Source organism: Dipodomys merriami, unplaced genomic scaffold, assembly GCF_024711535.1.
Source record: "Dipodomys merriami isolate MVZ:Mamm:240054 unplaced genomic scaffold, mDipMer1.0.p SCAF_5, whole genome shotgun sequence".
NCBI lineage: Eukaryota > Metazoa > Chordata > Mammalia > Rodentia > Heteromyidae > Dipodomys > Dipodomys merriami.
The window spans coordinates 46,140,521-46,155,613 of record NW_027206068.1 but is presented as its reverse complement, the minus strand read 5'-3'; the positions used below and the strand labels follow the sequence as shown (position 1 = coordinate 46,155,613).

Here is a 15,093-nt window from a genome sequence, read left to right as displayed (position 1 = left end):
TTTAAGGAAATAATGTCTATACATAGTGCTATCCAATCATTTGATCCCATCTAATACAGGTAAATTAAGCACTGAAGTTTTACATGGCTTTTGTAGTTGTTTCAACTGAATCATTATAGTAGAAGCATAGAAATTGAGTCACAAACTTCAGACACCTTGATATTCCTTCTAAGAAAAAAAATGACCTTCATTTCAGTCTTTCTGCCAAATAAAGTCTGTGCAGGAAAAGAAATTCAACTATTTATAATTAATTTAGAAGACCTCGATTCTCTCCTTATGTATATTGATTTTCTTTTTCTCAATAGTTAGTATGACAATAAACCAAAAATGTGTGCAATGCTGTATGCCACAATTATTTCTCAGGCCTAAAACTGAAACTGTTAAGTTGTTTTGACGGGGCAACTAATAGTAATTTAGATAATTCTGTTCAAATTTAAAGACATGAGATACAAAACCATGACTGTATTTAGCACATTCTTCTTGTCAGAACCATTTAAATCACCATCTTACACACATACATATTGAAACTCAACTTTCAGGGTTTATTTTTATATACATTTCTTTTTATCCAGAAATAAAATATCTAAATACAGACAGTGTAATGTTGTATATGTATAGCTTTCAACAATACTTGAGCTGAATAAATGCTTTGTACATTGTTTGTTGTTTTAATGGATTTCACAGCTACATTGATAAAATGGATTCCTCAGATCCTTTTTTTTTTCGTTTTTAACCAATAACAGGCAGAGAGACAAGTACAATTTAATATTAATAAGCAGCTCAAATAACACTTGGTTAAACTATGTACAATACAAACCATTCATACAAATGAAGACTAGAATATTGAATTTGTTACAATATGTGTAGTAAAGATAAGACAGACACTTAATAACTTACATGGTGTCTGCCAGGTATTTCCCTTCTTGTATAGTGATCAGAACTTGCTTAAATGGTCTTAACTGATCTTGACTTCCCAATGTCCAGTGATTGGTGATGAAAGCTGTAATCCCAATGTCTGCTCACATGTAAATTCCAAATGTTTGCTCATCTTTACTGAGAACAGGCTCGCTCTACAGAAAAAAACAAAGAGCCATCTTGTATCACCTTGAATGTGCCTAGTGTATGCTGGAAAAAAATGTTAACTATACTGTTGTGTTTATAAAGTAAAGAATACTGAGCTCTAAAGACAAGATTTTCCATTATAACAAGCATTTACTCCTACAGTAGTATTTACCAGTACAGCTACTCCAAGCAGTAGGAATGCATGAGTGGGGAATTATTGATTAGCATGGACTCAAGACTTTAAAAGAGATTTCCATTGACAGCAAGTGTTAGAGACATTCTGTGTCTAGTTAATCCTTTTGTTTGATCATAGTTTTTCCTGAACCATTATGAGTCAGACAGTGAAAGCCCTCTCAACAGGAGCCATGATAGATGCAAGCTGAAATGTGCATGACTGTATGTTTGTGTGCCTCTAGATGTGAGCGCATGTCTTCGAGTGTGACTTGAAAATCTGTGGTGATCTACAATATACTGAGAGATGAAGCTGACTGGGCAGAAATTACATCAGATTGTTTTCCACTAGCATATTGGCAGCCAGTCGACAAGAGCAGCAGTGTAGACACATTCCAGGCAACAGATGTGACCTTCTTTGAGGTAACAGCCCTGTCATATGACCTTTAATTCCTCAGGTTCAGTCTCACCCTCTTGTTCTTCCTCATCCAGAGGGAAAGTAGGGTGTGTCACTGTGATAGTTGTAGTCGGGGCACACTTTCTGTACTAGTTTATAATCTGTACTATAAAAGGAAATGTAAATACAGATCACCTTGAAGGGCTTGGAGCAGAGCCAGGAGACGTGGCTTTGGGTCTGTTCCTGGTAGCAGGTTTTGGAAGGGTCATAGTTGCAGAGTGTGTTCTTGGTAGCTTTGTCAACCTTTTCATATTCAATGCGACAGTTGAAGGACTTGGAATCTTTGGCATCAATCACGGTTTGTTGTGCCAAGTCGAATTCCACGATTTTTGTTGGGGGCACCAAGCTGACGGACACATTCCCTTGACCAGTGGAATTATGCCTGAAGTACACACTAAACGTCCCATTGCCATGATCAACAATTTTTCCCGTTATCAACAGGTTTAGCTTCACTGTTTTGATGTTGGAATGAAAATCACCCCATCCAAACATTTTCTTAAACTTTCCCGTCTTAACAATGGGCCTTCTCTTGGCCCTGGGCCGAGGCTCTTGAAGATCTGTGGAGTTCCTCAGCCAGTCCCAGAGGTCTTGCTCAGAATAAGGTTCTGGGGTATCATATCGCAGGTCTAAATCTGTATCATTTTCTTTGCCACGAAAAGTCTGTGACAGGAGCCGGCTGATAGATAAGTCTTTGCTGCTTTCTGTCCATATGTGCTTTAGTGTGGATTTGCTGCTTCCTGACTTCAGAAGTTCTGACTTTACACCATTTGTTAAATTGGCACATGTGACCTGAAAGCAGAAAAGAAACATGACGTTTACATCTCTACATCTAAAAATACTCAACACACAGATTCAAGTCCTCCCTTAGAGGTTTAGGATTCGATGATGACATGTTTTGTTTTTAAAAGTGCAGACAGCATATGGCCAATATTTATTCAGATGTGGTAAACCACTTCTATCTTTATATAACAATGCAAGAGGAGAGATGTGAGAGGACATTACCTCTAACATTACCTAAAGATCTGCATAAAAACATTGTACAAACAATGTACAAAAAGGTCCCCAAGCATCAGTTAAACAAATTAAATTCAAACAGAAACCAAACTAAACCAATTATGTGTTAGTCCCAAATCCACCTTTGGAATAAAATTTTATAAGTCATTATGTTCTCTTCCTGCTTCAAAAGCATCTCACGCCTGTAATCCTAGCTACTCAGGAGGCTGAGATCTGAGGATCATGGTTCAGAACCAGCCAGGGGCAGTAAAGTCTGTGAGACTCATCATCAATAAGCCACAGAAAACTGGAAATGGCACTGTGGCTCAAGTGGTAGAGTGTTCACCTTGAGCTGAAGAGCTCAAGGACAGCATGCAGGCCCAGAGTTCAAGCCCCAAGACCAACCCCGCCCCCCCAAAAAACCCTACATTCTTTCAGAATGTCTCAGACATTTTGTTGTCAAGGCAATTACTATATTAGAAAAAAATAATTGTTCAGAGACCTGTATAGTGTACTTTAACTAAGTAAAACAAAATAAAAGTTATCAACAGTCCAAAATAGCAAACATACTAAATAAAGAAAATCTTTAATTTTTCAGGGCTTAAAATGTGGTCTGGGAGAGGAAAGGACATAAATTAAGATATCTAATATTCCCTGTCTAACAGGTTTCTCTCAGTCTCCAAGAGCAAAAAAAAAAAATACACAGTCAGATCACTTCTGGTTAGATTTTTGAGTAACATTCAGAATCTGTTCTTTTGAGACCCGTTCTTCTCCTTTGGGGAGGGGGAGGGGGACTGATCACAGCTAAATCAGGTTCAGTGACTTTCCATCTTGACAAAGTTGATTGAGGATGGGAGTGAATATAACTCAAGACCCTTACCTATTGGCCAAGCAGGTAAGCCATTTAACATGCAGACTTGATAGGTTAGGGTAGGGCTGCTGAAGGGAGTCCCCAGATGCAGGTTAGAAAGCTAAATTTCACAATCAACCTCTGTTTACAGGAGCTATAGAACCAATCCTAAAAACCTTCTGAGCCCATCTCAGACGTGAGCCTGATTACTACCAAGAAGATTAATAGGACTCCAGTCTACTTCTCGGCTATTTTCAAAATTAAAGGTCATTAAAGTCAGGCCTATTAGGGATTAGAGCTGCACCCTAGGGACACTACCATAGATTTAGCCATGCTAGCCTCTTTTCATGAGACAAATTTGTTATAACAATGTCTAACACAATATCTAGGGAGCAAGACTATAAACTTTAGGGCAAGACTCCCTGAGATTCTCTTCCACATCTGCTACTTCCAAGCTGTGCATCCTTGGTCAAGCTATTAACCTTCCTGCACCTCAGATCTCCACCTCTGAAAAATGAAGGTAATAATGGTATTGTCAGGATTAAAGGAATTAAGGCATATGAAATCGTTATAATAGTAGCTAACACATGGGAAGGACTCAGTATATTGAGCTATTATTATGAATTGCGAACTTTTGTTTGAAGACATTTAAAGAAGGTTGCCAAGTGATATATCCTGAACTCTGTCATAAAGGTAGCTTTACCCTGGATATTGCAGCCAGATGCTTGGATCCTGGAAGGATTAGATTCCCTTTGGGGAAGGATGCAGAGAATCTTGGTAATCCATGCTGGAAGTCTGTTTGATCTTGTCACAAATACCTTGGGATCTGAGAGCTCTTTCCTACAATCCAAAACATAGTTCTTTCTTGTCTAGTTCAAACTGAGACACTGTATGGAATGTGGGACCATTTAAACCTCAGAAAGAATAGTAGCCCAAGCTGGTCTATTATCAGTAATGCTGAGATGTTTAAATCTGGCAAATTTATTCCCACTTAAGCTCAGGGCAACTGTGGTAAATAAAGTTTTATCGTGGGTTTATATCACATGACTGCACCTATAAAGCCAAAACTGGAACATTGGGTAAGTTAATATAAAAGCTCTGTTAACTATTTCAGGAGACTAGCTTCTGTCCTTTGTATTAATTAAAATTCCCAAAGCAGTAAAGATGTAGAGGAAGAGGCCATTGTATGTAAATGTTACTGAAGGAGAGACAAACACTGACCAATACAAAATCACACCATATGGATAAGTTCAGTCTTAAGACTTTAAATTTATCCCCCCCCCCAAATGAACCAATACTCTGATAAATAATCAAAGGTCTCTGTTGGACTCACCATTTTTGGTTTCAAGAGGAATACTGGGAATTGAGAAAAGCAAATGCTTGCTATCAACTTAATTTTACTTCTATCTGCTCCCATTCACTTTTGTTCAACCCTTGGATCATTATCTCCCTCTTTCTTCTGTACCCAAACTGACCCAAACTGTTACCTGTTTACAGATTCTCATCTTGCCAAGCATGATTTCAAGTTGAAGAAATAACTAACAGTAAAATTGCTACCTTAGCAAAAGTAACTCTTTGATACAAGGAATAAATATTATGTCTTAAGGAATGAAATCAAGATAGGAATAGTCTCTGTGATAGGGATATTATACATGTACAGGAATGCATAATGGTCAAAGCATATAATTTCTCACCCACCCCATTTGCCTGATAATAAATTTAGTCCATTATGAGGCAATTTTTATTATTACATCAAAATTTCTGTTCATAGTACTAACATAGTTATTATTTATTATTTATTTATTTATAAAACTAAAAGAAACAAGTAATATCCTACTAACGCCATGAATTAATTACATTTCAAAAATACTATTATTTAACTATAGGCCAGTAGATGAGTGATCTGAGATCTTGAGACCCTGCATTTGATCTCCAGCATCATAAAGAAACAGTCAAACAATTATTTTGCTATAACACAGAGTAACAATAATATCAAATTTAAAAATCTATTTTGTTTTGAAGAGTTGTGTATCTGTTTTGTTTTAATAAAAGCTAATTAGTTACACATTGGAACCTATGTATAAGCATTGTCCTTATCACAGTCCCTGCAATTACACTTTATTGAAAGGAAATAAATGCATATCCTCATCTATGATTTCTGCTTAAAATGAGATAGTTTCCTATTGTCTAGTTGGTACTAATAGTAAATTTAAGCACACGTTTGGCATTGACTTAGTACTTGTATCTCAAACAGGGCTGTAATGAGATGTATTGATGAAGAAAGCATTAATGGCATTGCTGCAATGAAGGAGAAGAAAGAATATTGAGAGTAAAATTTATCAGAAGCTTATGAGTGGCAAAAGTAAAAAGAAAAATGTACACATGGCTGATAGGATTTCAAGGAAGAAAATTACTCTATTGAAAAAGATGCTAAGTCTCTGACAGGCAGATAAACCTCTGATTTTTTCAGGCAGAACATTGTGTAGTTCTGAATTACATTCTCCACAGATGAGGTGATTAGGAGTATTGGCTCTAGAGTCAGACTGCCTAGATCCTGGACCAGTCTCTGATCCTTAACAGCTGTATGATGTGCACACTTAGCTTGTTTGAGATTCTGTTTTGTTTTGTTTTGTTTTCTCTTCTGGAGACCAAGAGAATAATGGCTAAATCTCTGAGGATGGCATAGGTTAGTTACTCCTTTTAAAGCCCTAAGGGTATTACCTGGAATACAGTGAGCAATCAACACCAATATTAATGGTGAGATCATCATTAGATATTTTTACCTTTAAAAACCACTAGTTAATTTCTTTTTGTAATTTAATTTTATTGTCAAGGTGATGTACAGAGGGGTTACAGTTACATACATAAGGTAGTGAGTACACTTTGTTACCCTTCCCTCATTCTTCTCCCATTTTCCCTCACACCTTCAGCTCCCCACCCTACCGAAAGTTGAACAGTTAATTTCCAACATATTGTCTAATGAGTATCGCTGCTGCATTGGTTCGTCCTTTGTCCTTTGTCTCACCATTTTGTTGTTCCCCGTCCCTTCCCTAATTCATATAAACATAATATGCAATACCCAGGTCACCAAAATCGAATACAGTGACAACAAGGGATAAACCAAAGGAAAAAAATACAGAAGAAAAAAGAGATCACATAGCACATTAAAAGCAACAACACCAAAGGAAAACCTCTTGTTTCCATGTCTTGGAATTCATTTTGGTTAGTATCATCTTATGTGGTCATATGAACATAACTATTGAACTATTCTGCTCATCTGCTAGGACTATTTCTGCTGTCTTTAAGAGACACATCTTGTCCACAAACACCAAGTGAAAGGCTGGAATAAAATCAATCAAGCAAACGGCCCCCATAAACAGGCTGGAGCGGCAATCCTAATATCAGATAAAATAGACTTCAAATTAAAATTAGTGAAAAGAGTCGAAGAAGGTTATTACATGCTAATAACCTATAATTCAGGATATGACTATCCTAAATATCTATACACCAAATGCCGGAGCACACAATTTCATCAAACAAATACTACTTATATTAAAAACTCACATAGACCCAAACACATTGATTGTTGGTGACTTTAACACACCACGGTCGGCTCTGGATAGATCAACATGCCAAAAACTCAACAGAACTAAACAATTGCATAGACCAACTAGACTTAACTGATATCTACAGACTATTCCACTCAACAACACCATAACATATGTTCTTCTTACAGAACATGGATCATATTCTCCAAAATAGATCATATTTTAGGGCACAAAGAAAATCTGTGCCAATTCAGAAATATTAATAATTTCTTATGTAAATGAATAGCTTGTAATAGTATTTGAGAGTAGAAACAATTTTGGAAGAAAATCTTCCCTTAACACAATCATAAACATAAAACAAACAATTAGAAAGGAAATCACACCAGGTGCTGGGAGGGGGGAGTGAGGGGGTAAATGAGTCTAAAGTGTCAGCTCAGCAAGATGAAATAAATTCTAGAGATTTGCTGTGCAACATTGTACTTCTAGTCAACGCCAACAATACTAAACTGCATACATTTCTAAGTTCAAAGATGAGGCCCCATGAGAATGGTTCTCACCAAAATAAAATTTTTGTATATGTATCTGAGAAAAATCATAAGCATATATTAAATTCTGATAGAATGTTATTGAAAGTTTAAAGAAAAAGGAAATAAAGCACCTATTTTTAGAAGTTGCTGCAGTGACAACCTAAAAAAAAAACCTAGCAGCGTGAAGAAGTTGTAAAATGTCAAGTAATAAGGTAATAAAGGATGACTACAAGTTTAGATATTAACCAGCAAAGCTATGAAGTGCCATAAATGCATTTGCTTCCAAAGGTATGACGTGAAAAACAGCAAGTGATGATGACAGTCAAGGGACCTTGGAATATCTTAATTTAGATTCAGAATCAAAGCAGATTTCACTGTAACTGTCAACACTATCTTAAATAATCTTATTCTCTCCTTCCATCTCACTTATTCAAGGTGAGATATAAAAGGAAATAGTTATGACAATCCATGAAGAGTCCTTAGGAAATACCCCAGATCTAATCAATATTAACAACCCTAAATAATCTTGTTTACTCATTCCATAACAATGTATTGAGGCTCTTATTGCAAAGCTAAATAGAGGGATAGACAAAGGCATGTTGTTCTTGCTCTGAAGGAGGTCACAGTGTAATGGGGGAATCAATTATGCAAATCACAGTGTGATGCTACCAGCACTACCTGAAAGGTAGAAAAGATGTAACAGAAAGATGACTCTTACATCTGGGAGATGTAAGGCTTCAAGGTTTGGAGGTACACGGGACAGAAAACAGCCCAGACATAATAAAAATAACCAAGCAAAAAACAGGATTGAGAAGTGACATGTCAAATATAAGATCGAAAACAACATCTGTCCATGTACGTGACATTTTGTGTCCTTAAACATTTCCCTACTTCCTCTACCCTTCAGTCTCTACTAACCATCATTTACTCTTTCATCTATAGCCCACATATGGTCACTACAAAAATAGGTATGCAATACATTTGATAAATTGCTTTATTTACCATCCCATGGTGTCTATATTGATTATATATGAATACACAAACAAAACATGTTGTATACTCTAATATACATGTTTAACTTGCCAAAAGAAAAGAAGAAAGGGAGGAAGAGTGGAAGGGAGGAATGATGGAGTGAGGGAAGGAAGAAAAAAAGAAGGAAGGAGGGAAAGAGAGAAGGAGGGAAGGAAGGAAGGAAGGAAGGAAGAGAATGTGAGGGAAGGAGGGAGGAAGGGAAAGAGGAAGAATGAGAAAAGGGGAAGGAAGGAAGAGTTCCTACTGAACTTTAGGAGCATTACTACAGAGGAGAAACATATGTGTGTGTGTGTGTGTGTGTATATATATATATATATAGTATATATATGTATATATGTATGTATACGTATATGTATGCATGTGAGTAATTTGTGGGCGGGAGCCAGGACCAAATAGGCATGTAATATTGATCTTAAAGTTACTGGGCAATCACTAAACTTTGTTTTCAAGTAGGTAATACTAGCTCTAAAAGAATCATTGATTGGACACCGGATAATGCAATTGATAGAGGGGATCCAAAGGAAAGACAGACTGTTGAATAACTAATTGCAATATTTCACTTAATGAAGAAATGAGCCTGAACCAATGAGTTACAAAAAAGAGAGAGGAAGAGAGAGAGGGGGGAGAAAAATTGTGTTCAACAGATATTTCAGTGGTAAGGACTGATGCAACTCAATGGTTTATTGGCTAAAAGAGAACATGAAAAGGTTAATAATTAATGAATTTCCTCACACTTGTTAGGAATACAGAAGTGCCAAAGTAATCTTGAAAACAAAAAAAAATTTTCATGTGAACAAAGGGAATTGAAGTACCTACAAAGAATTCAAATGATGCCATCCAAATGAGAGACAGCAACACGGATTTGAGAGTCTGGATAAATGAGAAAGATTGCAGTGCTGTGTGGATGAATGAGATGGTCTTGGGGAAATGAGTATGACAATACCAAAGAGATGTTGGTGCTTTAAAGATACACAGAAGTGGAGCCAAACCAGGCAAAAACAAAAGAGGATATCAGAAAAAAACATAAAATTGTTAGAAATCAACAGAATGGAGAAGGGTATATGTTCAGGATTAAGATTCCAAGTAAAAGTCTAATAAAGCATTTCTCAAGTACTGGTAGAGAAGTCTCTTGACTTTTGAAGTTACAACTAAGCTTAATGAAACTGGATGTCAGTAGTGGCAAATAGATTTTGCAAGATGAAAAAAATGAGTAAACAACATACCTAGTCCCAGATGGGACAAGGAACTATGGCCTTTCTTAATCTGTCGTATTTAGATTTTAAGAGCTTTCCTTTGTGAAACAAGTAAACATAAACACAAAATTGATCCTAGCTGGATAAACATCACTGAAACAGAAAGACTTTTCCTAGAAAAAAATGACTTCAACTGTTGATTTTACAAGCATATTAAAATTTTCTTTCTGAAGGTTGTCTAAATTTTTTTGCTGTTAGTTTATCAGGATGGTAATCAGAACAAGAGAATGATGGATTAATGATTATTGTGAAAAAACCTGCAACTTGTAATTAACTCAATTTCAAAAAGATAAAGCCTTATGAATCATTTTTACAAGTAAAATTTTAACAATAGTAGAATGGGAAACATTTTATTTCCTAATTGATTTTAGCATTCCAAATGAAAAGTGAACATTTATACTCCGATGAGCTGGTTCTCTAGTTGGATGGTTCCATTTTCACAAAATAGAAACATTGGAAATCATGAAGATTCTTAACATGATTAAGTGAGTGGATTTTAAATCATACGTTTCAAGCTAGGTGTAATCTCAGATACTTTGGAAGTTGAAATCGAAGGATCCTGGTTTGAAGATAAATTCAAGAGACTACTATCTGTAATTAATCAGCAAAAAACTAGAAGTGGAGATGTGACTCAAAAGGTAGAATGCCTTCAGCAAAAAAAAAAAAAGTCAAGCAAGAGCCTAAGGCTCTGAGTTAAAGCCCCAGTACCAGCACAATAAAAAGTATGTTATATGTGTATGTGTGTGTGTTTCTTTTAAAAACTTCCAGTGATAGGAGCAAAGATGAATATCCATTCTTCAACCTTGAGCAAAGGAAGAACAAACATGAAGGATAGTTATTGGGATAGGGCTTGTGTTCAGACCTATGAGAAAAAAATTACACTGGATGGTGGCCTTCTTTATGTGTTTTGGGATCACACTTTCACATTATATCATCTAAAATACTTTTATTGTTGACTTCTAATCATAGTGTAGCATCATTAAAAAGATTATTGAAAGATGGCATTTTGGAAAATAAAATATTGCTTAACTGGCCTTCTGAGAGTGTTTACTCTTGTTTATTTCTAGCTAGAACTGTTTCTAGGGATTTGTATACTTTTTAAAATAATAAATCAATGAGAGTCTTTAATTCTACAACCCTGCTTATTTTACTGTTGATCAGTTACTATTCAGTATAAATAATAACATCAAGGTTGCTTTGAAAAATTGGTATCCATTTCATCATATGTATGAATGCTTGAAGCTAAACAAAAATATCAGGTAAACTAATGCTTTAAAATATTGCTCATCAGTGAATAACTAATCAACAAAATGGTCTGTGATTACAATTTAATCTTTACCACTTTTTGATTAGCTTTGTTGAATATGTATTGCATAATATTGTGTATGATAAACTGACAAAGGGCACAATATATTTGTGGCATTATAATTTGTATTTTGCACATATGTATTTGGTATATATGTGGTATTTCCTTTATAACCATGTATACTATAGTATACATGGTATTTCCTTTAAAACACACATGGTCACATACACATATATACACACAAAACCATATTGCAGCATATGATGAAAATTTGGAAATTCAGATAAGAGTTCATCCAGGATCAGTTAACTTTTTAGTTATCAAACAGGATGTATCCATTGATACATCATTTAATCATGCAATTCTTCACAAACAAAACATTATAACAATTTTCTAAATAAAAAGTAAAAGTTTTAATGCATCATTACTCCATGATCTTTACAATCTCATTTTAGTAGGTTTCATCTCTGAGATAAAGCCTGAATTTTATATACATATATATATATATATATTCTAAATATGGTATCTATAATTTGGTATATATGACTCATAAATAATTTCACTTACAAATACTTGGTATATGTAGTATTATATTTTATTAATTGCATTTTATATTTTCCAAGTTTAAAATACCTTATATTTTCAACCCTGCTAGAATAAGCCAGTGTATATAATCTTTAAAGTAGTATGTGGAATTCTGCAATTTGAATATACTTCTACTTTCATACAATCATTTGTGAGAGGTCATTAGTTATTAGATTGTTCCAAAGCTGGGTGATATAGTTCTCATTAGGCTTGGCTGTATTGGCTCCTCTGCTCAGTAGTGTGTCAGACATCCCACTCCCCCTTCTCTAGCACTAAAGTTTCATTTTGGGGGGTGTGTAGGTTTGTATGACTCTTTAAAAATAGTTTATAGATGATAAACTGAATTAGCTATGCCTAGAAATGCCTGCTGTCTATAAACTTACACTTAACATAAATATTCTTTCACTTCTTCTTTTGAGGGGGTGGATACTAAGAACTGAATTTAAGGCTTTGCACTTACCATAGAAGCACTCTACCATTGAGCCACACCTCTTGCCATTTTACAGTCATTCTGCTTTTAATTAGGATTTCTTGCTTCTGCTTGAGATGTCCTTAGACATTAAACTTTCTACCTTTACTTCCTTAGTGGCAGGGATGACACATATGCACCATCACACCCAGCCCTTCATTTATTCATTATGCTCAGTTTTACTTATCTGTAAACTTTAAATTTTTTTCATTAGAATTAAATTTGATTGTCAGCTTGTCTGGGTTGAAAGAAATCTACAAAATCAGTAAGGTAGAGTTATGGGTGTGTCTGTGAGACTGTTCCCAGAAAGGAGTGGCCAGGTAGGTAGAAACTAAGGGAGGAAGCCCTGCCCTGAAAGTGGGAAGCAATATCTAGTAGATTAGGAGATGTGGGTGAAGCAAAGGTGGAAGAAGGAAGCCTGCCAGTTCGGCTTGCTCTCTGCTTCTTGTGCTTCTCAACTGTCATGATGTTCTCTCACCACAGGCTCATTACAGTGGGCCCAATCAACCATAGTTTGAAACCAATGACACTGTAGGGCCGGTGAACCTTCCTTCTTTAAGTTTGAGTCAAAACTTTCTCACAGCAATGGGAAACGGACAAACATCGCATCAGTTATCACAGATCTAATTCTAATTTCCTCTACTTCCTCATTACAGATGAATTTTCTCCAATTATAAAATGGAGGTATTACTTAACTCACTGGATTGAAATCAAGTCAAAATAAAGGGTTCTATATGTAGCATGTATCCCTAGGTCACATGACATTCAATTAACTGGGATAAAATAACCCAGAAATAAAAACAGTTCATATTTTATATTATTTTCTTTTAAAATGTATAAAGGAATAGCTCATGTGAGGTCCCCTGGGTAAATGGTTACTATGATTTAAAAAATCACTTAAAACAACACATTGGAAAACTATTTCTTCATTGAAACAAATCCAGTACATCCTCATATTTTGTTAGCCATGAAAAGATGTGAATTTTGTCTGTAAATCCAGATGGCTCTAAAGGAAACAAAAATGTAACATATAGAGAGATAGCTTCTTTCTAACAGAATTAGAGGTCAAGTTTATAGCATCTTGGAATAAAAAAACAAGCTACATATCTGTCTGGAAAGACCAAATATGCAAAGATCAACTCAACTTCTCCCAATATTTGGATATAGATTGCCCCTCAAAAGTTCATGTGCTGATGGCCTATTTCCTAATAAACTCACAGATGATGGAATCTTAAAGAAGTAGGACATAGAGTGAGGTAATTATATCACAAGACACCACAATCACAAACCATTAGAAGACATCTTATGAAAGTAGGTTAGGTCTCACTAACTAGACTAATAGCTGGGGAGCAAGTGGTTGCAAATTGAGGCCACCTATGTGTTTAGCCGCCTATGCATGGGCTCTTCACTGTGCTGCACTAAGGCTTGCATTTCTGCCATGTGATCCCATCTGTCACAGGATGATGTATAGGTCCTCACAGATGTGGCCACCAAGCTTAGCTTTTTCAACCCCCCCAAATCATAAACCAAGTTAAACCACTTTGCCTTATGAAGCATCTACTACCAGGTATTTTGTTAAAACCACACAAAATTTATCAACCCTCTCTTAAACAACATGTATGTACAAAATGCCCTGGATATGTGTGACAACATAGATCCTTGAGCACTTATTGAGATATATGACCACACTAGATCTCACAAACTGGATTAGTTACCAGAAAACAGGTTGTTACAAAACAAGCCCATCTCGCAAGTTTGGACAGGTCTTCCAAGGTCTATGCGAATACTGCGTAGCAATAATCATCCAATCATAAAATGCATTACATAGGGGCTCAAATCCTTGAAGAAATAATACATATGCCGGGCGCTGGTGGCTCACGCCTGTAATCCTACCTACTCAGGAGGCTGAGATCTGAGAATCGCGGTTCAAAGCCAGCCCGGGCAGGAGACACCGTGAGACTCCTATCTCCAATAAACCACCAGAAAACCGGAAGTGGCGCTATAGCTCAAGTGGTAGAGCGCTCGCCTTGAGCTGAAGAGCTGAGGGACAGTGCCCAGGCCCAGAGTTCAAGCCCCACGACCGACAAAAAAAAAAAAAAAAAAGAAATAATACATATGTACAATGGAACCTTATTCGGCTATAAAGAAGAATGAAATTATTCCACTTATAAAATGTATGAAACTGAGATTAACATATTACATGCCATAGGCCAAGCTGAAAAGAATGTATATAGCTTCTCATATATAGAATCCAGATATAAACCATGATGATGTGATTGAAAAAATAGACAACAGGACTTAGCATATATGTATATACATGAAAATAGCACAAGAAAATACAGCAAAATTAGGAAGGCGAGAAGGGAAGTAGTTAAGAAAGACTAACATAGATGGGGTGAATTTGATCAATGTACATTTTGTGCAAGTTATAAATATCACATTGAAACCATTTTAAATTAATTTAAGCTAACAAGAATTAAACTATGTATAATTTGTTAACATGAAAATATATTAAATGTATATTCATAACTAATATATAGATTATAGTATGTAGTACATAAGTTAAAAACTAGATAACACTCGAGCTGCCACTAGAGGGCACAGCTAGGACACATGACATTTGTCTCTGTTCATGGTGCTGAAAGTGAGACAAATGAGTCCCTAAGAGTCAGAACACAGAATATGCCCCAGGAAACTGGCTGATAGATCCACTAGGGGCTGCTCTTCTGTGAGCTACAGACAATGGTAAGCAGATGCTGTTCTCAAGGCACTACTACTAGTCTAGAAGCCATGGCCAACTGAAGAAACTGTTGGGAATTCTAAATTCCTGCCAGAGTACA

General features: G+C 35.9%; 1 protein-coding gene across 5 annotated transcripts in view; it reads right to left on the bottom strand.

Moving 5' to 3' along the window:
- Positions 1–521: 521 nt before the first annotated feature.
- The window catches only part of Nxph1 (neurexophilin 1), a 291,798-nt gene continuing 277,226 nt past the window's right edge, over positions 522–15,093 (bottom strand). For 4 of the 5 annotated variants that reach the window (XM_069996571.1, XM_069996572.1, XM_069996575.1 and 1 more), the window contains exon 3: positions 522–2,479. In XM_069996571.1, the coding sequence (XP_069852672.1) occupies positions 1,718–2,479 (762 nt within the window). In that variant the 3' untranslated portion in view covers positions 522–1,717. The remainder of the gene's footprint in view (positions 2,480–15,093) is intronic. The other variant, XM_069996576.1, reaches the window with a different exon arrangement.